We start from the raw sequence: 27,680 nt of genomic DNA, 5'->3' as shown, positions 1-27,680 counted from the left end.
TGAGGTTAAAGTGTGATTATCAATATAACAAATTTTATAACAAACTTTAAATTACAGCTCAATTTGAGCTAAATCTGAATTTGTGATTCATCTTGATTAATCACAGCAAATCCTGGGATTAACAGCCCCAATTTTCAATAAAATTACATATTTTCAATAAAGTGTCATTCATTGATGATAGTTAAATTATTTAAAAACTATAGCAAAAGTTTGTATTGACTTTTCTGTGACTGCCAAAAATGTGATACGTTTCATGTAGGCTACGTGCCAAAAGTGTGATACGTTTCATGTAGGCTACGTGCCAAAAGTGTGATACGTTTCATGTAGGCTACGTGCCAAAAGTGTGATACGTTTCATGTAGGCTACGTGCCAAAAGTGTGATACGTTTCATGTAGGCTACGTGCCAAAAGTGTGATACGTTTCATGTAGGCTACGTGCCAAAAGTGTAACTGGTGATATAATTATGGTCCAGGTAAAGGTCTCCCGAACAGGATGGAGAAAACCTGGAACGGGATCACAGACCAGAGGATTGGGGATCTGGTGCGGACTCAGTATGGAAGGGTGGGGAGTGACAGGAGGGAGAGGGAAAGCAAGGGAGAGAAGTTAAGAATGATGAGATGGGTCTACATTTATTTTACTCACACAGTGAAGGAGTAAATCCTGCAGTCTCGGACAGGAAGAGGGGGGAAATCAGGAGCAGACTTTTCTCAGCACAGGGGAGAGGGAGGAACCTGGAACGGACTCACACAGGGAGGAAATGAAGGAACCAGGAGCAGGGTCCAGCAGGGTTTGGGTGTGCTCGACACACTGGATGACAGGATGGACAGAAGGAAATACAGACAAATGGAAGGAAGGGAGAGTAAGGAACTACTTCATTTGAAGACAGGGGAAGAGAGAGAGTGTGAGAGAGAAACAGAGACAAAGACACATACAGAGAGACAGATACAGATAGAGAGAACAGGGTATAGTAAGGCCCCTCAGATCTAGCAGAGCTCCCTGTGGTTGATACCTTACACCAAGATAATATAATACATGCTTTTGAGGAATAGACTGTTAATTATTCCAACAGGGGAATGTAGTCTGTTACCTCAGTCTGGGCATGGGTTTTATGCTCAACAGAGAAAGAGGAAAGAGAGAAGGGGGTCTCAAATCCGAGAATGGCGGTTGACAGGTTTAATGGTAATTCTGCTTCTCAAAAGTAGTCTCTGGTCCAAAGTAGTACGCTATGGGTGAAAATAGTTATGTTAAAAAGTGTGTAGGCTATAGTAGCTCTGGTCTAAAGAAGTGCACTACATGGAGAATAGTTGCTCTGGTTAAAAGCAGTGGTGGAAAAAGTACCCAATTGTCATACTTGAGTAAAAGTATAGATACCTTGATAGAAAGTTATTCAAGTAAAAGTTACCCAGTAAAATACTATTTCAGTAAAAGTCTAAAAGTATTTGGTTGTAAATATACTTAAAGCTTCTTGAAGCTAGGGGCCACTATTTTTATGTTTGGAAAAATAACGTTCCCAAAGTAAACGGCCTATTTCTCAGGACTAGATGCTAGAATATGCATATAATTGACAGCTTAGGATAGAAAACACTCTAAAGTTTCCAAAACTGTAAAAATATTGTCTGTGAGTATAACAGAACTGATATTGCAGGCGAAAGCCTGAGAAAAATCCAATCAGGAAGTGACTCTTATTTTGAAACCCCTGTGTTCCTATGCATCCTTATTGCCCATTGAAAGGGATATCAACCAGATTCCTTTTTCTATGACTTCCCTAAGGTGTCAGCCTTTAGAAATAGTTTCAGGCTTTTATTTTGAAGAATGAGCGTGAACGACCACATTGCGTAAGTGGACAGGTGGGGGCTCTCAGAGTGATTTGTGCGCAAAAGAGAGAGGCGGCCATTGTTATTCCCGGTCCTAGTGAAAAGCCAACTGTCCCGGTTGATATATTATCGAATAGATATTTGAAAAACACGTTGAGGTTTGATTATAAAAAACGTTTGACATGTTTCTGAGTACATTATGGATATAATTTGGAATTTTTGTCTGCGTTGTCGTGACCGCTCTTTCCGGTGGATTCCTGGGCATAACACAACAAACGAATGGAGGTATTTGCATATAAAAAATATCTTTATGGAACAAAAGGAACATTTGTTGTCTAACTGGGAGTCTCGTGAGTGAAAACATCCGAAGATCAAAGGTAAACGATTAATTTGATTGCTTTTCTGATTTTCGTGACCAAGTTACCTGATGCTAGGTGTACTTATTGTTTAGCTGTGCTATCGATAAACTTACACAAACGCTTGTATTGCTTTCGCTGTAAAGCATAATTTCAAAATCTGAGACGATGGGTGATTAACAAAAGGCTAAGCTGTGTTTCGCTATATTTCACTTGTGATTTCATGAATATGAATATTTTCTAGTAATATTATTTGACTGCGCTATGCTATTCAGCGTTGCTGATGACAAATATACCGGATCCGGATTGGGTGGTTCTAAGAGTTAAATATCAACAGTAAATGTAATTGATCAAATATACTTAAGTATCAAAAGTAAAAGTATAAATCATTTCAAACTCCTTATATTAAACAAAGCAGACGGCACCATTTCTTGTTTAAAAAATTTACTCAGACATAATTTACAAATTATTAATTTGTGTTCCATGAGTCCGCCAGATCATAGGCAGTAGGAATGACCACATGTTCTCTTGATAAGTGTGTGCATTGAGTAAAAGGTACATTTTCTTTAGGAATGTAGTGAAGTAAAAGTTGGCAAAACATAAATGATAAAGTACAGATACTTAAGTACTTTACTCCACTGGTCAAAAGTAGTGCAATACACGGGGAATAGTGGCTCTGGTCAAAAGTAATGCAATAGGGATTATAGGGTATGATTTGAGAACCAGTCTGTTACCTTAGCCTGGCCGGCCTGCAGCTGTTCGTTCCTCTGGGCCTTGAGCTCGGCTATCTCAGCCTCCAGGAGATGGATCACCTCCTCATAATCCATCTCCATCCCCCTGGCCTGCTTCTGGGCTGCTACAGCCAGGTGGATCCGGCTCCGCAGAGCACGGCTCTCATCCGTCCCAGACTTTACCTCCTACCAGGGAGAGTGACGAGGAGAGGAGAGTCAAACAGGCACAGGAATATGCTGTAGGTAAAAGTTCAGTGCACTTTGAACTTGTGTTGGAACATTTTACTGCTTGAATGAATGAAACATTATTTATTTAGAAACGGTGCTTTGCTTTAATTTGTCTCTTAAATTATTGTGTCCTATTTCAGAGGCATTTTAGCTTTCTTTTGTAATTCTCTGCTAGAGGATAAAAGTGTTCTGAGGTGTGTGACATTGACACCCACAAACAGGTCTCCAGTGGTGGAAAATGTACTGATTGTCATACTTGAGTAAAAGTAAAAGATACCTTAATAGAAAATGACTCAAGTAAAAGTCACCCAATAAAATACTACTTGAGTAAAACTCTAAAAGTATCTGGTTTAAAATGTACTTAAATACAGTGGTGGAAAAGTGTTGATACTTGAGTAAAAGTACAAAGTAAATGCTATACATCAAAATCCTTATATTAAGCAAACCAGGCGCCACAATTGTCTTAATTTTTTTTACGGACAAGCGGGCACACTCCCCCACTTTTGGGTGTTATCCCTGATGTATGGAGTAAAAAGTACCTTATTTTCTTTAGGAATGTAGTGGAGTAAAAGTAAAAGTTGTGAAAAATATAAATAGCAAAGTAATGTACAGATATCCCGAAAAACTACTTAAGTAGTTCTCCAAAGTATTTTTACTTCAGTACTTTACACCACTGCAGGTCTCCCTCACTCTCCACCAGCTAGAGCAGAGTCAACACGCTAGAGCAGAGTCAACACACTAGAGCAGAGTCAACACGCTAGAGCAGAGTCAACACGATAGAGTAATCAACACACTAGAGTCAACGCGCTAGAGTGGTATTAACACGCTAGAGCAGAGTCAACATGCTAGAGCAGAGTCAACACGCTAAAGTGGTGTCAACACGCTAGGGCGGTGTCAACTTGCTAGGGCAGAGTCAACACGCTAGGGCAGATTCAACACGCTAGAGTGGTGTCACAACGCTAGGGCAAAGTCAACACGCTAGGGCAGAGTCAACACGCCAAAGTGGTGTTAACACGCTAGAGTAGAGTCAACACGCAAGGGCAGAGTCAACACGCCAAAGTGGTGTTAACACGCTAGAGTAGTCAACACGCTAGGGCGCTGTCAACACGCTAGGGCGGTGTCAACACGCTAGGTCAGAGTCAACACGCTAGGGCAGAGTCAACACGCCAAAGTGGTGTTAACACGCTAGAGTAGAGTCAACATGCTAGAGCAGAGTCAACACACTAAAGTGGTGTTAACACACTAGAGTAGTCAACACGCTAGGGCAGAGTCAACACGCTAGGGCAGAGTCAACACGCTAGGGCAGAGTCAACACGCTAGGGCAGAGTCAACACGCTAGAGTAGAGTCAACACGCTAGATGAGAGTCAACACGCTAGCGCAGTCAACACGCTAGAGTACAGTCAACACGCTAGAGTACAGTCAACAGGCTTGATCCGAGTCAACACGATAATCAACACACTAGTGTTAACACGCTAGAGTGGTGTTAAGACGCTAGAGTAAACATGCTAGTGACACATGATGGATGATGGGACTACCTTGGAGAGAGAGACAACCTGACAGACTAACCTACATAATTACATAAGGTCGTTTTTCCTGACCACTTGACCTGAAAGAACTCCTAGCCGTACCTGATACTATGATAATACGGTAGATAATTGACACAGAAGGCATGTGTTGTGGCCAATCTCTACAAGCTGTAGCGTAATATTGAGTTGCAGTTCATGGTTTTTAAAAAAAACGTGGGATGGCGATGCCTCTGAAGACTTAAAAAAAACAATGTTTCGTAAGCCTAGTGGCATAACATGCATTAGTCTGTCAGTTAGTTCAAAGTTCAAACCCTCTAGCCAATGTTCTATTATCAATCTGTAGGTATGTGGAAAACCTCAATATAGCCGTCCAGTTATAAAGTCTCCGATGGATTTATTTATTTTCTTCCACAAACTATTTCTCTGTGTGTGCTTGTGGTCAATGCTGATCCCTGCTGTTGGCTAAAAATAAACACCTAACTCTCTGTGACCTAGATCTCCCCTGGTGTTCCCTACATGGAACACATGTGCGCGCACACACACACACACACACACACACACACACACACACACACACACACACACACACACACACACACACACACACACACACACACACACACACACACACACACACACACACACACACACACACACACACACACACCAGACCATCTGTTCCTGTGACTGGAATACTGGGAATTCTATATATTCTCAGAACCGACATTCAGAGAACAGAAGGAGAGAGAGCTAGAGAGCGAGGGATAAGATCACTTAAGCTGGGATACATCTCACAGTCATGTGAATGAGTTGCCCGAGTTAGCAATGACCAACAGCATCAGTACACAGGAAGGGCACGATAGGGCAGAGCAACATACAAGCTGTAACTCTAAACACTGAGTAAGCCCTCAATATTGTATCTTTATATACTGTTAGTCTGTGTCTCTCCTTTTCCCCTCAGCTCTACAAAAGAGCATTAATAAAAAATCTAACCAATCCCCATGCAAACTGATCAAACATGGATTTATCAGATGGCATTGTAAACCTTCACAAAATAGCAACAGCAGGACATGTCCCTGGATCTATTCAATACATAATTCAGTTGTTTTACTAGTAAATTATGTATTTTCTTTATCCGCTTGTGTAATGTTTTCTGTGTGCTGGCTGGGATGACAGCAGGGATTAGGTTCTGTAATGCTGCTACCCTCTGAGCCTGAAGCTGCTGAGTCTGCAGGGAGCAATATACAGAGCTCTTAAAGGCAGCATCCCAAATGGCACCCTATTTCTTATATTGTGCACTTAGCAACAGTCATCGAAATTGTTAAAAAGGTTTTAAAAACATTTATAATATTTGATCCCAGGCTGTGTCGCGACCAGGAGACCCATGAGGTGCCGCACAATTGGCCCAACGTCGTCCGGGTTAGGGGAGGGTTTTGCCGGCCGGGATGTCCTTGTCCCATTGCACTCTAGCGACTCCTTGTGGCATGCCGGGAGCATGCATACTGACTTCCGTCGGCAGTCGTACAGTGTTTCCTCCAACACAGTGCGGCTGGCTTCCGGATTAAGCGGGCTGTGTGTCAAGAAGCAGTGTGGCTTGGCAGAGTCGTGTTTCGGAGGACGCATGGCTCTCGACCTTCGCCTCTACCGAGTCCGTACAGGAGTTGCAGCGATGGGACAAGACTGTAAATACCAATTGGATATCACGAAATTGGGGAGAAAAAGAGGTAATAAGTAAAAAATATATTTCTAATTAATGCAACAGCTGGATAATGGGTGAAGATACTCCAAACTTTTAGAAATGTTATAATCCTCAGATATTGACTGAATTATTACACATAAAACATTTTACTGGCACAGACAAATAATGGAGTTTTACTTTTATTAGAATGCACTCATTTATACATTTTCTTATGGTATCAGGTATTTTTGATTATATTCTGTGTTCATATAAAAATAATTATGTGTGCCTAATTTACATAAATATAGTATATTTGCATATATGCATAAATTAACATAAAGGGGAGAAACAGGGCGGCAACCATCAAACACTTGTGCCATCTTCCCTACCTGCACTGTCTAGACTGCCTCAATAACTACTGTTGTTGTCTTGTTCACTTGCATAATTCAACAAGTGTGTTAATAGCAGGATACTCTCAGATTCAAAATCCACACACACATTATACCTATCTAAACATACTTTACATTGCTTTTTGGCAACAATGCAAAACGTTATGTTTGGCGTAAAAGCAACACAGCTGAACACACCATCCCCACTGTCAAACATGGTGGTGGCAGCATCATGGTTTGGGCCTGCTTTTCTTCAGCAGGGACAGGGAAGATGGTTAAAATTGATGGGAAGATGGATGGAGCCAAATACAGGACCATTCTGGAAGAAAACCTGATGGAGTCTGCAAAAGACTTGAGACTGGGACGGAGATTTGTCTTCCAACAAGACAATGATCCAAAACATAAAGCAAAATCTACAATGGAATGGTTCAAAAATAAACATATCCAGGTGTTAGAATGGCCAAGTCAAAGTCCAGACCTGAATCCAATCGAGAATCTGTGGAAAGAACTGAAAACTGCTGTTCACAAATGCTCTCCATCCAACCTCACTGAGCTCGAGCTGTTTTGCAAGGAGGAATGGGAAAAAATGTCAGTCTCTCGATGTGCAAAACTGATAGAGACATACCCCAAGCGACTTACAGCTGTAATCGCAGCAAAAGGTGGCGCTACAAAGTATTAACTTAAGGGGGCTGAATAATTTTGCACGCCCAATTTTTCAGTTTTTGATTTGTTAAAAAAGTTTGAAATATCCAATAAATGTCGTTCCACTTCATGATTGTGTCCCACTTGTTGTTGATTCTTCACAAAAAAATACAGTTTTATATCTTTATGTTTGAAGCCTGAAATGTGGCAAAAGGTCGCAAAGTTCAAGGGGGCCGAATACTTTCGCAAGGCACTGTATGTTGCAGAGGCAGTAGCTTATGTTGGGTCTGCAAGAGGGACTCCGACAAGAAGCTCTTCATGTATTCGTAATCTTTATTTATAATGGTTTGCTTGTACTTCTGCCCAAACCTGGTCCCGGAGGGCCAAAACACTTCTGGTTTCCATCCTCTCCTTTTAAATCAGGGACTAATTCAGATCTGGGACACCAGTTGAGTGCAATTAATTATCAGGTAGAAACAAAAAACTGAAATGTTTCAGCCCTCCGGGACCAGTATTGGGAAGCCCTGCTGTAGAACTTAATCTGATAACCAGGTAGTGACTACATAATATGCAATCAGTGTCGTGACGAACATGATGTACAGGAGGAAGATAGAGGGATATGGAGAAACCGAATAAATATGTTACTATCCTAGTGCCTGTTGGGATATATTACATTTGGAAATTGATCTGTGTGCTTTATGCTTCAGAGGATGAGTCCCAAATGACACACTATCCCCTAAGTGCACTACTATGGGCCTAGTCAAAAGTAGTGCACTATATAGGGAATAGAGTGTCATTTGGGATGCAACCAGAGAGAAGAAGAGGTGTGCTGTGTCAATGACTCACAATACAGGGAGGATCTATTTAGGGTGCACCCGCCTCTATTTTCCCTGTAGGCTCACACATCATACAGTAACCCTACACGGTGCCGTCCGTTTCTCCCTCCTACACACGGTGAGTATTGCCGCGGTGCTACTACAATACAGCATGTGCTTAAATCCCGTGTTCTCAACACACTCAGAGAGAAAAGATGCTTAGGAATGATGACGACATGCATGGAGGGGAAGTTTGAGAGAGTGTGTGACTGCTCTAGTGTCCCGTAGCGAATTAAGGAGTTCATAATGAGGGGTTTGTTGGTTTCAGTATGTGACGCTCATGTGGTTGGGTGTATGCAGTATGTGATGCTCATGGGTTATCAGTTTATCGGCCGTGTCCGAATACCCCTTGATGCATTCTACCATAAATAGCAGGGTTTTTGGGTATGCACAAATAGAAAGTGTTACAGCATGTGAAATGTCAAATGTAGTAAATGCCAGGATGTCATACTAATTTTGGCTATTCATCTACTAGAATTCTCCGCACACGGTTGAGGAAGAGAATTGTCTTTCTCTACCCACGTGCGTTTGACAACAGCTGATAATCAGATAAGGGGACGTGCTGTACAAAAACAAACGAATGGCGGGAATTAACGCAATTACACATTAGGCGCTCCCGAGTGGCATCTCAGTGCTAGGGGCGTCACTACAGACCATGGTTCGATTCCAGGCTGTGTCACAACATGTCGTGATCGGAGTCCCATAGGGTTGCGCACAATTGGCCCAGTATCATCCGGGTTAGGGTTTGGCCGGGGTAGGCCGTCATTGTAAATAAGAATTGTTCTTAACCGACTTCCCTAGTTAAATAAAAAAAACATGATGCATTCTTAGTATGGATGAGCTTAGTTTATATTCGTTGCTTACTGCGTTTTTACTAAAAAGTACGTTCTAAATAGTATGTAGTAAGATTAGTACAGTACACATTATGTCGTTAGTAAGTAGTAGGCAAGGCAGACTTCAGACATGGTCATCCACAAGACAAACCTGGACAATCTTGTATGAAGTCCACAGTCTAAGACCAAGAAAACACCATCGCTTGCTGAATATAAACTGTAATCTAGATACATGCATTTAAAAGATTGCATGCTAGTCTTATGCTACCTCTTCACGACCGGTCATTAACAAAACGTCAGTTGGACTCAAGCACAGGAGGCTGGTGGCACCTTAATTGGGGAGAAGGGGCTCGTGGTAATGACTGGAGTGGAATGGTATCAAACACATCAAACACATGGTCTGCAGGTGTTTGATGGCATTCCATTTGCTCGGTTTCTGCCATTATTATGAGCCGTCCTCCCCTCAGCAGCCTGATATGGCCTCAAGTGTCTGGTTTGTTCTCTGCTTCTTCATTAGACAAAGAACCCTACAGAATACAATGCATGTATGTAAGTGTGCATGCTTGTGCAGAGCGTCCTCTGGTGAATCGGCAAACTACGCACCCCCCAAAAAAGCTCAACAGTAAGTGAGCTTCAGATGTATGCGTAAGGTCAGATAAAGTATACTAAAATCACCTGTTTGACCATGTTCAGCTCTTCCTGCATCTGCAGGTGAAGTTTCTCTGACTCTGCCAACTGCTCCTGGAGAATGTAGAGACACGGCAAGAAAATAAAAAGTCTATATATTCTCTAAAGTCTACACACAAATGTTCCTGTTTTCTGACCTACGAATGTTTGATTTCTCTAACTCCTGTGATACCTGTAGTTTCTTGATCTCTCTCAGAGCCTCGATGTGGTCTTTCCTCAGTCTCTCCATCTCCTCCAGGTCATCAGAGTCAGACAGTGAAGGCTGACAGATACAGGACAACAGGGACATTATTAGACAGAGACAGTGAAGGCTGATCTAACAGTGAAGGATGATCTGGAGAGACAGGAAGACAGAGGGACATGAATAAAGGCTCTACTTCACACAATCACAGCAACGGAACATGGGACTAACAACTTGTCAAAGGCTTTACATCAAACAGGCATTACCAGCATGTATAGCATCAACACAGGAACACATCATTAAAATAACATGTTACTACATGATTTAGTTACAGTCTGTATTACACTCTCACACACACACACTACAACATAGAAACCCATGCATATAGGCCAGTGGTTTTCAAACCTATCCTCGGGGACCCCTAGATATTTCACAACTTTGTTGTAGTCCTGAACTAGCTCACCTGGTGCACCTAAAATGGGCTTGATAATTACAGTAGTTGACAAGTTGAATCAGGTGTGCTAGCTCTGGAACAGTTCAAATACATGGAACAGATGGATGTCCCAACAGATGGGTGTCCCAAAACCCCTAATAGATCGGTTACTGAAGACTTTACAGCAAACATATATTGTACAATCACACTACTACACACATTAATCCCCTTCAAGCAGAGCATCAACAGGTCGACATCCATAACCACTACTACACTGTACACATGGATGTTTACTACAGCAAACAGCAATGCTACAATAGAGAAACACTGTTAGTGCAGGGATGGGCAACTCTAGTCCTCAGGGCCTGATTGGTGTCACACTTTTCACCCAGCCATATAGCTGACTAAATTAATTGCATTCTAAACTAAAGACCATGATTAGTTGATTATTGGAGTCAGGTATGTTTGCTGGGGCAAAAGTGTATCACCAATCAGGCCCTGAGGACTAGAGTTGCCCATCGCCACCTTAGCATAAGACAGAGCTGCAAATCATCATACCCATTTGAAATTTCGCAGTCTGATGTGCACTTAACCAACTACAATGCATTAGCTTTGACGTCTTCACAGAAGAAAACCCTAGAGGCTAAAGTGTACAGTATTAATATCTCCTACCGTGTTGGTAGGTGACTCTAGGAGACTGGAGAGGTCATCTGACACGAACCTGGAGCCTTGACCTCCGGCCCCTGACTCCTCAAACTGAAGCTTGAACAGCTCCCGTGTCAGTGTCTCAAAGTCTGCACAGAGTAATAACATGTGTTTTATAATCACAATCTAGAAATATAGATGCTCGTTGCACAATTTTGTATCGCTGAAAAACACATAAGAAAAGACTGTTGTTACAGTTTCAATAGAAACATGCTACATTATACATACAGTTGAAGTCAGAAGTTTATATACACTTAGGTTGGAGTCATTAAAACTCGTTTTTCAACCACTCCACAAATTTCTTGTTAACAAACTATAGTTTTGGCAAGTCGGTTAGGACATATACTTTGTGCATGACACAAGTCATTTTTCCCCCAAAAAATGTACAGACAGATTAAGAAGAAAAAAAAACAAATCAGCCAAGACCTCAGGAAAAAAATTGGATACCTCAAGAAGTCTGGTTCATCCTTGGGAGCAATTTCCAAACACCTGAAGGTACCATGTTCATCTGTACAAACAATAGTACGCAAGTATAAACACCATGGGACCATGCAGCCGTCATACCTGTCATGGCCGTCGAAAGAACTAGACCAAAGCGCAGCGTGGTGAGCGTACATATTCCTTTTATTTAGGATGACACCAACAATAAACAATACAAAACAACCGTGAAGCTTAAGGGCTATGTACCACAAACAAAGTTAACTATCCACAATCACAGGTGGGAAAAAGGGCTGTCTAAGTATGGTTCTCAATCAGAGACAATGCTAGACAGCTGTCCCTGATTGAGAACCATACCCGGCCAAAACAAAGAAATACAAAACATAGAAAATAGAACATAGAATGCCCACCCAAATCACACCCTGACCAAACCAAAATAGAGACAAAAAAAGATCTCTAAGGTCAGGGCGTGACAATACCGCTCAGGAAGGAGACACGTTCTGTCTCCCAGAGACGAACGTATTTTGGTGCAAAAAGTGAAAATCAAACCCAGAACAACAGCAAAGGACCTTGTGAAGATGCTGGTGGAAGCAGTTACAAAAGTATCTATATCCACAGTTAAATGAGTCCTATATCGACATAAACTGAAAGGCCGCTTAGCAAGGAAGAAGCCACTGCTCCAAAACCGCCATAAAAAAGCCAGACTACGGTTTGCAATTGCACATGGGGACAAAGATGGTACTTTTTGGAGAAATGTCCTCTGGTCTGATGAAACAAAAATAGAACTGCTTGGCCATAATGACCATTGTTATGTTTGGAGGAAAAAGGGGGAGGCTTGCAAGCCGAAGAACACCATCCCAACCGTGAAGCACAGGGGTGGCAGCATCATGTTGTGGGGGTGCTTTGCTGAAGGAGGGACTGGTGCACTTCACAAAATAGATGGCATCATGAGGTAGGAAAATTATGTGGATATATTGAAGCGACATCTCAAGACATCAGTCAGGAAGTTAAAGCTTGGTTGCAAATGGGTCTTCCAAATGGACAATGACCCCAAGCATACTTTCAAAGTTGTGGCAAAATGGCTTTAGGACAACAAAGTCAAGGTATTGGAGTGGCCATCACAAAGCCCTGACCTCAATCCTATAGAAAATTTGTGGGCAGAACTGAAAAAGCATGTACGAGCAAGGAGGCCTACAAACCTGACTCAGTTACACCAGCTCTGTCATGAGGAATGGGCCAAAATTCACCCAACTTATTGTGGGAAGCTTGTGGAAGGCTACCCAAAACGTTTGACCCATATTAATAAATGTAAAAGGCAATGCTATCAAATACTAATTGAGTGTATGTAAACTTCTGACCCACTGGGAATGTGATGAAAGAAATAAAAGCTGAAATAAATCATTCTCTCTAATATTATTCTGACATTGTACATTCTTAAAATAAAGTGGTGATCCTAACTGACCTAAGACAGGGAATTTTAATTAAATGTCAGGAATTGTGAACAAAATGTGTTTAAATGTACTTTGCTAAGGTGTATGTAAACTTCTGACTTCAACTGTATGTATTGTAGAGGAAGTTCTCTGGATGAAAGAACATTTATTATAATGTCCTCTTTCAATAAAATCAGCAGACTTGTGTGGTCAAGATAACCCACATGAAAAAATACTAGAAGTATACTATGGTATAAATACAATAGTATTCACTGTAGTGCTTTTGCATACTTGACTATTCACTGTAATGTTTTTCCGGATACTGTGGTATTTACTGTAGTATACTGTAGTATTTACAGTTAACTATTGTATACATACTGTAGTAAAGAAAACTGTAGTATATTCTATAGTATTTAATGTAGTGTTTTTGTAGATTGTAGATTGTAGTATAGTGCAGTATTTAACTGTAGTGTTTTTGCAGACTGTACTACACTATAGTATTTACTGTGGTGTTTTTTCAGGCATTACTGTAGCATTTACTATCGTGTTTTTGTTGTATTATCTTTGACACAAACGCGGAGGCTTTCTCCATCTGGAAACCTACTGGATAAATACTAAAAGATCAAATGTTCCATAACTTGTAGGTAGGACAGATAATTCAGCACTTCTGCTCTTTTGTATAACCTGTAGGGATTATATTATGAGGTTTACTATAGAATTCTATAGTTAGTGCTGTAGTATTCTATAGTAAACTGTAGTATTTTTTTCATGTGGTTGCTGACACATGCCAGATCTTACAATGCCTGGATAAGTATTTTACCTATCAACTAACCACATTATATGTTATAGCAATCTGGTGCCCAACGGCACAGTCAATGAAATGACATGCAATCATGGGTTGATGCATGCAACGTCTGAGCAGGAGAACGCGGCCAGAGATAGTGAACGGGTTAGCTAAGGTAAAGTGGTAAGGTACAGTAAATGTCAGCGTTAGAAAGCTAAGGTAAAGGTTAAGGAACTAGTGTAATGTTGGATGTGTTCAAGTTAGAGTCAGCATAAAGATCAGGCTTAAAATGAGGGTACAACTGTAAAAAATGACTCTGGATCAATTAACATTTTTTGCATCAACTAGTTTTGAATTAGGTTCTCATTTTTAAAAAAAATTGGGGTTGAAACTAGGGTTGAAAAATTACAGGAACTTTCAATAAATTCCCTGGTTTTCCTGAAATCCCAGTTGGAGGAATCCCAGAATAAGAGGGAAAAAGCAGGAAATGCAGAAATCTCCAACCAGGATTGCTGGGAAATAAGGGAATTTATTGAAAGTTCCCAGAATTTTGCAACCCTAGTTGAAACCTAATACACTGCTCAAAAAATAAAGGGAACACTAAAATAACACATCCTAGATCTGAATGAATGAAATATTCTTATTAAATACTTTTTTCTTTACATAGTTGAATGTGCTGACAACAAAATCACACAAAAATTATCAATGGAAATCAAATTTAACAACCCACAGAGTTCTGGATTTGGAGTCACACTCAAAATTAAAGTGGAAAACCACAATACAGGCTGATCCAACTTTGATGTAATGTCCTTAAAACAAGTCTAAATGAGGCTCAGTAGTATGTGTGGCCTCCACGTGCCTGTATGAGCTCCCTACAATGCCTGGGCATGCTCCTGATGAGGTGGCGGATGGTCTCCTGAGGGATCTCCTCCCAGACCTGGACTAAAGCATCCGCCAACTCGTGGACAGTCTGTGGTGCAATGTGGCGTCGGTGGATGGAGCGAGACATGATGTCCCAGATGTGCTCAATTGGATTCAGGACGGAGGAACGGGCGGGCCAGTCCATAGCATTAATGCCTTCCTCTTGCAGGAACTGCTGACACACTCCAGCCACATGAGGTCTAGCATTGTCTTGCATTAGGAGGAACCCAGGGCCAACCGCACCAGCATATGGTCTCACAAGGGGTCTGAGGATCTCATCCCGGTACCTAATGGCAGTCAGGCTACCTCTGGCGAGTACAAGGGCTGTGCGGCCCCCCAAATAAATGCCACCCCACACCATGACTGACCCACCGCCAAACAGGTCATGCTGGAGGATGTTGCAGGCAGCAGAACGTTCTCCACGGCGTCTCCAGACTCTGTCACGTCTGTCACATGTGGTCAGTGTGAACCTGCTTTCATCTGTGAAGAGCACAGGGCGCCAGTGGTGAATTTGCCAATCTTGGTGTTCTCTGGCAAATGAAAAACGTCCTGCACGGTGTTGGGCTGTAAGCACAGCCCCCACCTGTGGACGCCGGGCCCTCATATACCACCCTCATGGAGTCTGTTTCTGATCGTTTGAGCAGACACATGCACATTTGTGGCCTGCTGGAGGTCATTTTGCAGGGCTCTGGCAGTGCTCCTCCTGCTCCTCCTTGCACAAAGGCGGAGGTAGCGGTCCTGCTGCTGGGTTGTTGCCCTCCTACGGCCTCCTCCACGTCTCCTGATGTACTGGCCTGTCTCCTGGTAGCGCCTCCATGCCCTGGACACTACACTGACAGACACAGCAAACCTTCTTGCCACAGCTCGCATTGATGTGCCATCCTGGATGAGCTGCACTACCTGAGCCACTTGTGTGGGTTGTAGACTCCGTCTCATGCTACCACTAGAGTGAAAGCACCACCAGCATTAAAAAGTGACCAAAACATCAGCCAGGAAGCATAGGAACTGAGAAGTGGTCTGTGGTCACCTCCTGCAGAACCACTCCTTTATTGGGGGTGTCTTGCTAATTGCCTATAATTTCCACCTGTTGTCTATTCCATTTGCACAACAGCATGTGAAATGTATTGTCAATCAGTGTTGCTTCCTAAGTGGACAGTTTGATTTCACAGAAGTGTGATTGACTTGGAGTTACATTGTGTTGTTTTAGTGTTCCCTTTATTTTTTTTGAGCAGTGTATATATGATTCAATTCCGACTTTTATGTTTGATTACTAACAAACCTAGTTGCAACCTATTTCTTTCAACACGCAACTTACCTTTCCCCTTTGGTTAAACTTAATAAATAACATAAATACAAAATAATATATACAGTACCAGTCACATGTTTGGACACACCTACTCATTCAAGGGTTTTTCTTTATTGTTACTATTTCCTACATTGTATAATAATAGCGAAGACCTCAAAACTATGAAATAACACATATGGAATCATGTAGTAACCAAAAAAGTGTTCAACAAATAAAAATATATTTGAGATTTGAGATTCTTCAAAGTAGCCAGTCTTTCCCTTGATGACAGCTTCGCACACTCTTGGCATTCTCTCAACCAGTTTCATGAGGTAGTCACCTGGAATGTATTTCAATTAACAGGTGTGCCTTCTTAAAGGTTAATTTGTGGAATTTCTTTCCTTCTTAATGCATTTGAGCCAATCAATTGTGTTGTGACAAGTTAGGGGTGGTATACAGAAGATAGCCCTATTTGGTAAAAGACCAAGTCCATATTATGGCAAGAACAGCTCAAATAAGCAGAGATATGACAGTCCATCATTACTTTAAGACATGAAGGTCAGTCAATGCTGAACATTTCAAGAACTTTGAAAGTTTCTTCAAGTGCAGTCGCAAAAACCATCAAGTATGATGAAACTGAGAACCGCCACAGGAAAGGGTTACCTCTGCTGCAAAGGATATGTTCATTAGAGTTACCAGCCTCAGAAAGGAGACTGCGTGAATCAAGCCTTCATGGTCGAATTGCTGCAAAGAAACCACTACTAAAGGACACTAATAAGAAGAAGAGACTTGCTTGGGCCAAGAAACATGAGCAATGGACATTAGGCGGTGGAAATCTGTCCTTTGGTCTGGAGTTCAAATTTGAGATTTTTGGTTCCAACCGCCATGTCTTTGTGAGATGCAGTGTAGGTGAACCGAAGATCTCTGCATGTGTAGTTCCGACCGTGAAGCATGGAGGAGGAGGTGTGATGGTGAGGGGGTTCTTTGCTGGTGACACTGTCTGTGATTTATTTAGAATTCAAGGCACACTTAACCAGCATGGCTACCACAGCATTCTGCAGCGATACGCAATCCCATCTGGTTTGGGCTTAGTGGTACTATCATTTGTTTTCAACAGGACAATGACCCAACCCACCTCCAGGCTGAATAAGGGCTATTTTACCAAGAAGGAGAGTGATGGAGTGCTGCATTAGATGACCTGGCCTCAAACAATCCCCCGACCTCAATCCAATTGCGATGGTTTGGGATGAGTTGGACCGCAGAGTGAAGGAAAAGCAGCCAACAAGTGCTCAGCATATGTGGGAACTCCTTCAAGACTCTTGGAAAAGCATTCATGAAGCTGGTTGAGAGAATGCCAAGAGTGTGCAAAGCTGTCATCAAGGCAAAGGGTGGCTACTTTGAAGAATCTAAAATATATTTTCATTTGTTTAACACTTTTTTGGTTACTACATGATTCCGTATGTGTTGTTTCATAGTTTATGTCTTCCCTGTTATTCTACAATGTAGAAAAGAGCCAAAATAAAGAAAACCCTTGAATGAGTAGGTGTCCAATTTTGACTGGTACTGTATATATATATACACAGCCTATTTTTTCTTCATGTTGTACTAAGTTGATTTTTACTTAGGAATTACCTATCGAAATTGCTTCAATTGTGGTGCAAGCAATTCAATCTAAAAACCTGTTAATCAAGATATTACATTGGTTCTTTAACATGAAATAATGACTCCAAACACTTTCTTTACATAAGACTTTCACAGTAAAGGGACATACCACAGCTGCTCTTTCACGGTGTATGTCCATTAATATGTTATTAACATAGGCCTAAAATATGTGTCATAAAGATCAAGTGTTTTCTAACTACTTGCAAATTTGAGCATTTCTGCATCTCCCCGGTAGAAACGCATTTTTAACATTTCCTGGTTGTGAGCAAACCACAATATGCAGAATTTATAGCAATAGCAAACAACGTTGAGAATGGGTGTCAACAGGTAGCTAACGTTACTTGCTGGACCAACCACTCGTTCATAGTACATCAGCTTGCGAAGCACTATTTATTTTTGTGTCGACAACAACTGTAAAGTTTAGTCGTGAATTGGTGCTCAGTACCTTGGATGTGCAAACTACAAGCATGCACAGACTGCTGGGGTAACGTTTCATTGATTACCTTACTAAGGTGTCGAGCAGAGGTAATTTAGCTAATTTAACTAACTAGCGAACTACATTTGTTTATCTAAAGCAAAATCTAGCTTGCTCGCTTTCATAATACTCTGGCTAGACATTCCAAGGCAAATCAATGTAATTTGCCAGCTGCTATCTGGCAATGTGATTTGTTACGTTGCAAGATAACGTTAGCTATATTAGATTATGTTGGCTAAAGCCTACCGGACCATATCTAACCATTTGCTAGCTAGCCAACTAACTACTGCAGAGGCTAACGTGACTGCTCTATGTGTTCTATTTCCAGAGTCCGATACAATCAAGATCTGCAACAGCATCAACAGCAAGCTCAGCACCAGGAACTAGTGTTACCGCCCTACTACACTCCAGCCATCGGACGTCCGGCCTGCCATCAACCATTGAGGGAACGCTTCCTTTGAAATCAATGAAAGCTGCTATACTGCCCACGTTACGTCACACCCAATAGATAGATTAGCTGTCAACATCACAATAATGATACGCTCGCTTTAAATGGGGAAGAAGTCCGTGTTGTTGTGATTCTGGATGGCCAGATAGCTAGCAAGAAAGACAAGAATCTACCATGTAGGGAATCGTAGGTGGCTCATTTCAGCTAGTTTTATCTTGTTCTTGATACTATGTCTTGTTTTGAGGTGTTTTGACTGATGTCACGTCTATGCTAACATGGCAAAACAATTGCTGGCCAGCTAACCAACAATTGTAACAATGTATTTGAGAGACAATAAGTGCTCATTGCGCAAATGTATTTATGTTTTCAATAAACATTGGAGACGAAATCTTTACATGTTGTCAACAATCTAAGACAACCCTGTCTATTTGGCCCCATAGAATCCAACGCGTGCGCTATCTTGTCTACAGCAGCGTCCAAGGTCAAGAATCGAGGTTACAATTCTCGATGGATGACGCGTGCGTTCATTCTATCTTGTGAATGGAAAAAAATAGATTTTGGTTGGTTTCTGGTGTAGCAGATAGAACGTCACATTGATACAATGCTGATTGCAATGCGGGTAGTGTAGCTGACTTATAAGTTACCTTTGCTAAAGTCTTTCCATGACTCCATGATGAGCAAATACATATACTGGAGCTTGGCATCAACATGGTCCGTGTCTTGATGTCATAGTTGGTGTGTTTATAAGTAGGCTACAACTTCTGTTGTTCTCTCTGTATGGAGGCTTAGTTGATTGTTTATGCTTGAAGTCTAAATTGGAGAAAAGCAGAGTAAGGATGGGATGGTGTGGGTGACTGACTGGTGTCTGTTGGGGATGGGTATTGTGTGTGAAGGTTAGTACGCATGACTCTATTGACACAAGGGGGATAGGTATATATAGTACCTTGTTTCAGTGTGTATTGATGGGGTAGTAAAGTAGTAAAATGTTGGCTAATCACTGACTACTGCTGATGATTACCTTGACACCAGTTTCAACCGTAGATTATTTAGACCCATTGGATGAGACTTTCAGCAGAGAACAAGTTCAAGATCAACATCATCTGACTCAGAAGAGGAAGAGACTGCACAGGGCTGGCAAGAGACAAGTGTCTGAGTCCAAGGTCATGGAACTCATGAAGTTCTGCCAGACCAGCTGCCATTGCCCAACACAAGATGAGGTTCACCAGCCGAAGAACATTTTGCCAACACCTCATACATATTCAGTTAGACTGATGTTGTAATGTAATATAGAACGTTGTTGCCCAACACTGGTCCTCGAGCACCCCCAACAGTACATGCTTGTATTTTAACCCTGGACAAGCACACCTGATTCAACTAATCATCAAGAGAGTGTTTGCCATGGGCTACAACAAAACTGTAATGTTGGGGGTACCCAAGGACCAGGGTTGGGAAACACTGATATAAAAAGCCTTGTATACTCACAACTGCATTGTGGTATAGATATTGCTAACTGTACATAATGGTGTTTTATATAATATTTGTGTAGTGTACTGACAAGTGACTAAATGGTTCCAGCTGCATGAGAAACCAATAAAGTGTTGACTTCAACTTTTGGATCAATTTGTGATAGTCATTAAAGGTATTTGGAAGTAACTAGCTACAATCTTAATGCTAAAACAAACAATGCAGGGAGTTGGTGTATCATTTCAACTTTAATTTGTTGGCAAGTAAACATGTTTAAAAAAACTGTACATTACTCTGTCAATGCAGCAAATAAGTAGACAACTCAAAATGTATTGGTCACATACACATATTTAGAAGATGTTATTGCAGGTGTAGCGAAATGCTTGTGTTTCTAGCTCCAACAGTGCAGTAATATCTAACAATACACACAAATCTAAAAGTAAAAGGATGGAATTAAGAAATACAGTGCATTTGGAACGTATTCAGACTCCTTGACTTTTTCCACATTTTGTTATGCTACAGCCTTGTTCTAAAATTGATTAAATTGTTTCCCCCCCCCCCTTCTCATCAATTTACACACAATACCCCATAATGATAAAGCAAACAGATTCTGAATTTTACACATTTATTAATTAAATAAAAAAGTGAAATATCACATTTACATAAGTATACAGACCCTTTGCTCAGTATTTTGTTGAAGCACCTTTGGCAGTGATTACAGCCTTGAATCTTCTTGGGTATGACGCTACAAGCTTGGTACACCTGTATTTGCGGAGTTTCTCCCATTCTTCTCTGCAGATCCTCTCAAGCTCTGTCAGGCTGTATGGGGAGCCTCATTGCACAGCTATTTTCAGGTCTCTCCAGAGATGTTTGATTGGTTTCAAGCCTGAGTGCTCTGGAGCAGGTTTTCATCAAGGATCTCTCTGTACTTTGCTCTGTTCATCTTTCCCTCGACCCTGACTAGTCTCCCAGTCCCTGGTACATCCCCACAGCATGATGCTGTCACCACCATGCCTCACCTTAGGGATGGTGCCAGGTCTCCACCAGACATGACGCTTGGCATTCAGGCCAAGAGTTCAATCTTGGTTTCATCAGACCAGAGAATCTTGTTTCTCATGGTCTGAGAGTCCTTTAGGTGCCTTTTTGGCAAACTCCAAGCGGGCTATCATGTGCCTTTTACTGAGGAGTGGCTTCCGTCTGGCCACTTTACCAGAAAGGCCTGAATGGTGGAGTGCTGCAGAGATGGTTGTCCTTCTGAAAGGTTCTTGCATCTCCAAAGAGGAACTCTGAAACTCTGTCAGAGTGACCATTGGGTTCTTGGTCACTTCCCTGAAGTGGTGCACTGTCAACTTTGGGACCTTATATAGACAGGTGTGTGCCTTTCCAAATCATCTTTAATCAATTGAATTGACCACAGGTGGACTCCAATCAAACATCTTCAGGATGATCAATGGAAACATGATGCACCTGAGCTCAATTTCGAGTCTCATAGCAAAGGGTCTGAATACTTATGTAAATAAGGAATTTCTGTTTTCGCTTTGTCATTATGGGGTATTGTGCGTAGATTGATGAGGAAAACAATTATTTAATAAATTTTAGAATAAGGCTGTAAAGTAACAAAATGTGGAAAAAGTCAAGGGGTCTAAATACTTTCCGAATGCACTGTACATATATATTAGGATAAGCAATGTCAGAGTGGCATTGACTAAAATACAGTAGAATACAGAATATACATGTGAATTGAGCAAAGCAGTATGTAAACATTATTGATTAGTGGTTCATTATTAAAGTGACCAGTGATTCCATGTCTATGTACATAGGGCAGCAGCCTCTAAGGTGCCATCACTAGCCGGCTAGTACTGCGAAGTTGCTTAGAAGCTAGAAGCAGAGTTGTCATGTCTGTCGGCGCTATCTTGCTCTTTCATGGCTTGTATTCAAGACAATGTTCATTTACTCTAGTGACCTAAATGAGTTTACACAGCAGTATGCTGGAACAGTTATGGCAATGTATGACATATATACAGTAGGAGGAAAATATACTACTATCGCCTATATTAAACACTACAGTTCTACTAAGGGAATACTTGCATATGGTGTGTTTGGGTGGTGCAGTGTGGAGTTCGGAGCCACTTTGATACAATGGGATATTGTTGTTATGGGACCTTCCACATCTTCCCTTAAGTCATCAACTTCATTGTATCCAACAGACTGTCCATCATGTGAGGGATAAATTGCTTGAATGGCACCAACAACACACACAGGCAAGGGGATTCAATACCCTCTGCCTAGCATCTCCACCGCGTAAAACAAACTCCAAAAATAATCTGTAAACCACCAATCTATTGTCTGTAAGAGAATGACAAAAACGCTATTAGAATTTCATGGACAATCGTGTAATGACTGATTTCTTACTGTAGCAGCATGGTGTAAAATATGAGACATCTCACAAACAAATGTGAGCTAGCTATTTAGCTACAGCACACAGGTATAGTTTCTCCAAGACTAATCTGAGTCATAAAGCCAAAGTCATTCCTTTACTCTTCGTCATCACAATCAAAACATTTATCCAGTTTGGCTCCTAATGAGATGCACTGAGTCTAGCTAGCTATAATGTTAGACTACAGTACATTTGGGGTATAGCAAACAAAGCTAGCTAGCTCAACTTGGCTAGCTTGGCTTGTAAATGGTACTAGCAAGCCCCGTTATGGCCGAATCGATCACAAAATTATACTGTACTGAACAACACTGCCTTGTGTAAAAATATTTTACATTGCCATCTAGCTACCGACAGCAAAACAACTTGTTTGTCATTTGCCATCCTGGTCCAGCTGGTCTATGCTGCCGTCTCCAGTTGATCTGGGAAGTTCTGAAGGATGTCTCCAGCACCCCTCTATCCACGTGTGCATAGAAACATTGATTGTCTGTCACACACACACAATCCATGGGGTTTGCAGTGACCCTCTCCAGTAAGAACTGTCCGCGATCGAATTCATTGCAGCACAGGCTTATTTTTTCTGTCAGCATGGTTGGACAGCACCGGCAATTCAGCATTCACAATTCTATTTATCTCTCTCAACTCTGCTTCAGTATATTACAGCTCAAATGAATAGCACTATATGTCCCTATGTAAAATAAAATCAAAGACTGTTTTGTAGTCAAGCTCTTCTTGGAAAGAGGAATCATCAGAAGCAGCCATTGTAATTATTTAGCAATCTTGGATAGACGGTGCACGTTAACATGGCTCCTGTGAACCCGTAGAAACTAGTACTGCCCCTGTTTTGAAAAGCCTGCCTTTGAGGGTGGGAACACAATTGGACAAGGAACTAGGGCTACCGTCAGGTTGCAGTCTTTACAAAGCCAGGTAAAACGTGTCAACCTAGATATCCTGCAATGTCGTGGCATATAAGAACACCGTTGAGACAGGTCCAATGGCTATATTGAAGAAGGCCAACCATATCTACTCACTGCAAGCGTTTTTATCCCAATCGGTGAACACAAAGGCCACAATAATTCCTACAAAACTCGACCTCATTCCCTTTTAGATCAGACAGCAGGCTCAATCAACCGATGACGCAATTGGTTGACCTCTCCCAGCGTGAAAATAAACAAATACCACTATGGTACATAATTATGTCTGAAACACCTCTCATCGATCATAATTATGTAGGGAGACTGGAACAACACCCCAAATAATGTCTAACGGTGAAGTTTCACTTTATCTGGTTACAATATTGTAACCAAATGGTGACCATCTCATCAATGGAAACCTTCCCAGGCACTTTAATATCACAATACTTACACAGATGTACTGTAATTTAAGATTCCGTGCAGTCAGTGAACATTATAACAATAAAAAAAACATCTCAACAAAAGACATTACCTGGAATGATATTCACTCTCAAGGGTGGCCAAACAATTAAGTGAAAGTAGGCCACGCCTTCATCTCTTCTAGTAGGCTGCCGCCGCTACATTGCACCCACCACTATTCAATGTGAATGCACATGAGGTGAGAGTGGCCAAACAATTAAGTTCAATAGGCCACGCCTTCATCTCTTCTGGTAGGCTGCCGCCGCTACATTGCACCCACCACTATTCAATGTGAATGCACATGAGGCGAGAGTGGCCAAACAATTAAGTTCAATAGGCCACGCCTTCATCTCTTCTGGTAGGCTGCCGCCGCTACATTGCACCCACCACTATTCAATGTGAATGCACATGAGGTGTTGAAAGTGTTATAGGCTTTGGGGTTTAGATTGATTTGGTTTTCGATGTTGGTTTTGTTTGGGTGTGGTTTGCCTTGATTGGAATCCTCCTCTTTGGTCAGGATGTGTTGCCCCTGTCGCCTGGTTAGTTAGTCGTTAGTTTCCCCTGTGCTGGCCCAGTGCTCCAGATAGCATGAGAGATGTTGGAAGAGCGATACCACTAGCTCTTCCTTTTTAAGTTGAAGTCTTGTCTCACCTGCTTGGTTTGCTCCACGGTTATTTGCACTCCCCTACCTACGTTGGTGTGGGTTTTCTTTTCCTTTAGTTTCTGATATCAGGCAAATCTACTGGGTGTGTGTTAAGACCACATTAACACAAGTTTGCTTGGTCAGAATCCAGTCTGTAGGCACCCCCATGGATGCCTTTCAGAACCAATTTTAAACCCCCACCTGTTTCGTTCTGGTTTTCAACGTCATTTGGTTCCCTATTTCTGTTGAGCGACGATTTTTGGTTTCTTATTGGGGAACTTAACAAAAGCAATTTAGAAGCTTTCATTCAATAAAAAAAAAAAAAACATTTATCTATACAGTATAGTTTAGATATAGCTGGAGATTATATGTGTTACCTGTGTATGGTTAAGGGTCAGGTAAGGTAAGGGGTTATCTTGCCTGCGTAGAATAATAATTAGGGTCAGGTAAGGTTATGGTGAAGTGTAGTCTTACCTGTGTAGGCCACGGCCCCAGCAGGCTTAGGGTTAGAGTTAGGATCAGGTAAGGTTATGGTGAAGTGTAGTCTTACCTGCGTAGGCCTCTGTCCCAGCAGGCTTAGGGTTAGAGTTAGGATCAGGTAAGGTTATGGTGAAGTGTAGTCTTACCTGCGTAGGCCACGGTCCCAGCAGGGTCTGTTCGCAGTCTGGCCCTCAACGTCTGTCTCTGTGCCTCCGTAGGATTCAGTCCTAATGCATCCAGAGCCTGCCAACACACACACACAGAGTTTATACACACCGCATCAAAGACACACACCCTACCCTCACACATTTATACACACATGACTACACACACAGAGAGTAGTAAACACACGCACACCTAGTGTGCTGAATGTGAATAGTGCCTATCGATTTTCCAATGATGTTGTGGGAGAGGGATTGGAGCAGCTTGAACAACATGCACCACAACGCGTGCGCACACACACACACAGTAACATGCACATTGGCTTGACTGTACGCTCTTAGAAAAAAGGGTTCCAGGTAGAACCCTCTGTGAAAAGGGTTTTTACGTGGAAGCCAAAAGGGTTTTACCTGGAACCAAAAATGGTTATTCTATGGGCACAGCCAAAGAATCCTTTTAGGTTCTAGATAGCATGTTTTTTCTAAGAGTGTAGGTATCCATTTGATTAGACCAGAGCAAATGACTGGCCAGCAGCAGTAATAGCTTATTGAGCAATGCCTCTGCAGGGAGGGGTCAAAGTCAACACAACCATTACACTGCAATGACCCTAGCATCAAACCACATCCATACTGTACACATACATCTACAGACACACCAAGACAATCACAAACATTCTTACACACATACTCACAAATCCTCAGGTACAGGCACATACAGTCATACCAGTGGAGGCTGCTGAGGGGAGGACGGCTCATAATAATGGCAGGAACAGAGCGAATGGAATGGTATCAAACACATAGAAACTATGTGCTTGATACCATTACACACATTACATTCCAGCCATTACCTCAAGCCCGTTAAGGTGCCACCAGCCTCCTGTGAGTTATACAGTTATTATTTGTTAAACAAAAGCTCTTTCTCTGAACTATTGTATTAGTATAACATCTTTATGTGCATACACTATAGCTCATTGTTTGTCATTTTTATTTATAGTCTTTTTTGCTCTTTATCAAGGGTGCCAATCATTATGGACCTGACATTACAGTCCACCAATACACGCTAACAAATACACACACTTCCACACACACACACACACACACACACACACACACACACACACACACTTCCACACACACACACACACACACACACACACACACACACACACACACACACACACACACACACACACACACACACACACACACACACACACACACACACACACACACACACACACACACACACATACACACACGCACACACACACACCTGCTCCAGCCTCTCCAGTTTGAGGCGACTGATGGAGCTGAGGGAGCACTTCCTGTGTGGTGTGTGCTGGATGCTGTTTGGCTGACAGGCAGGGTAGGATTCTGAGTATCGGGACACAGGTGAGGTGTTAATGTATCTCTTCTTTGACGTTTATGACTTATGTTTATTGCATTTACATGAGAGAGAGAGAACAGGTCTGCGTTCAGTACATAACAGTGTAATAGAACATTCAATTGAACGGAAACGTTACTGAACTGAACGACCAGTTGAAAAACGGGGAGGGGTTGGGTTATGGGTTTACAATGCAGACCTGCTCTTTAAATGCATCACTCGTTGCTTCAAGCCACATCCCAGCACACCCACCAAAAGGAGCAAACGTATCTCAAAGTCTTTTCAGTACAAGAAAGTTTGTGGAAAATGTTTTGTTCAGTTAAAAACGCTCAGCGATGTAGCACACGTTTAAGTGAACTGAACGCACCCCAGGTGTAAACAGACAGTATCACAGAGTCTGGAGCGAGGCATAATTAGAGAGAAAGGCACAGAGGAGAAAAAGACAGAAAGAACGAGGGAGGAAATTACTATTCTGATGGACGGCTCTGCTTCACAGCTTTTCAAACCCCCACATTATATTTGTTAAAAATGTACCAAGCTCACGACATAGCAAGATGATAGACATATGCAGTCCTTTGTACAGTCCTCTGACAGACATACAGATATAGTCTTCTGTAGCTCTGTTGATAGAGCATGGCGTTTCCAACGGCAGGATAATGGGTTTGATTCCCGGGACCACCTGAACGTAAAATGTATGCAAACATGACTGTAAGTCACTTTGGATAAAAGCATCTGCTAAATGGCATATGTTGTTATTATTATTATAACAAATTGAAAGTTTGGAAGTGGTGAATCGAGGTAGTTCAGGTAATTAGTATAGGTAAAGAAGGTAGACAATGTATGTAAAACAGTTTTAAGTTACGTTGACAAATGCAGTAAACGTTTAAAATGTGTGCATAGGAGTCATATCTGATTAAATGGCTGCACCAACTGAACATTCACATTCTGGGCAACACTTGAAGGAAGCCTATCTGCCAATCATTCACATCTCTGTATCAACTGATCATTAACATGTTGAGCAACACAGAACATCCAGACAACATCACTCATCATACCAAAGCCGCTCAAAGAACATTATTCTGAGAAGGGATTCCATCCGGAAGATGACAGTGTCTTGTTTTTGACACCTCCAGGTCCAAGTGTGGGACGAAATGTCCCCTAGACTGTGTAGACTAGACATCCAAGGCCAGATTAGCCTTTTTCCACCTAATAGACATGTCTT

The 27,680-nt window shown here is 41.8% G+C and overlaps 1 protein-coding gene across 1 annotated transcript in view; it reads right to left on the bottom strand.

The window, feature by feature from the left end:
* The window catches only part of LOC139381236 (syntaxin binding protein 4), a 108,055-nt gene that overhangs the window by 63,928 nt on the left and 16,447 nt on the right, over nucleotides 1-27,680 (bottom strand). Inside the window, exons 12-17 of the mRNA XM_071124700.1 lie at nucleotides 26,348-26,448; nucleotides 25,063-25,159; nucleotides 11,047-11,168; nucleotides 9,933-10,022; nucleotides 9,749-9,814; nucleotides 2,905-3,087 (exon numbers count right to left, since the gene is read on the bottom strand). Coding sequence (XP_070980801.1) covers nucleotides 2,905-3,087; nucleotides 9,749-9,814; nucleotides 9,933-10,022; nucleotides 11,047-11,168; nucleotides 25,063-25,159; nucleotides 26,348-26,448 — 659 coding nt within the window. The remainder of the gene's footprint in view (nucleotides 1-2,904; nucleotides 3,088-9,748; nucleotides 9,815-9,932; nucleotides 10,023-11,046; nucleotides 11,169-25,062; nucleotides 25,160-26,347; nucleotides 26,449-27,680) is intronic.

The sequence above is a fragment of the Oncorhynchus clarkii genome, chromosome 23, assembly GCF_045791955.1.
Source record: "Oncorhynchus clarkii lewisi isolate Uvic-CL-2024 chromosome 23, UVic_Ocla_1.0, whole genome shotgun sequence".
NCBI classification, from domain to species: Eukaryota; Metazoa; Chordata; class Actinopteri; order Salmoniformes; family Salmonidae; genus Oncorhynchus; species Oncorhynchus clarkii.
The sequence above is the reverse complement of the archived record's forward strand: the minus strand, read 5'-3'. Positions and strand labels throughout refer to the sequence as shown.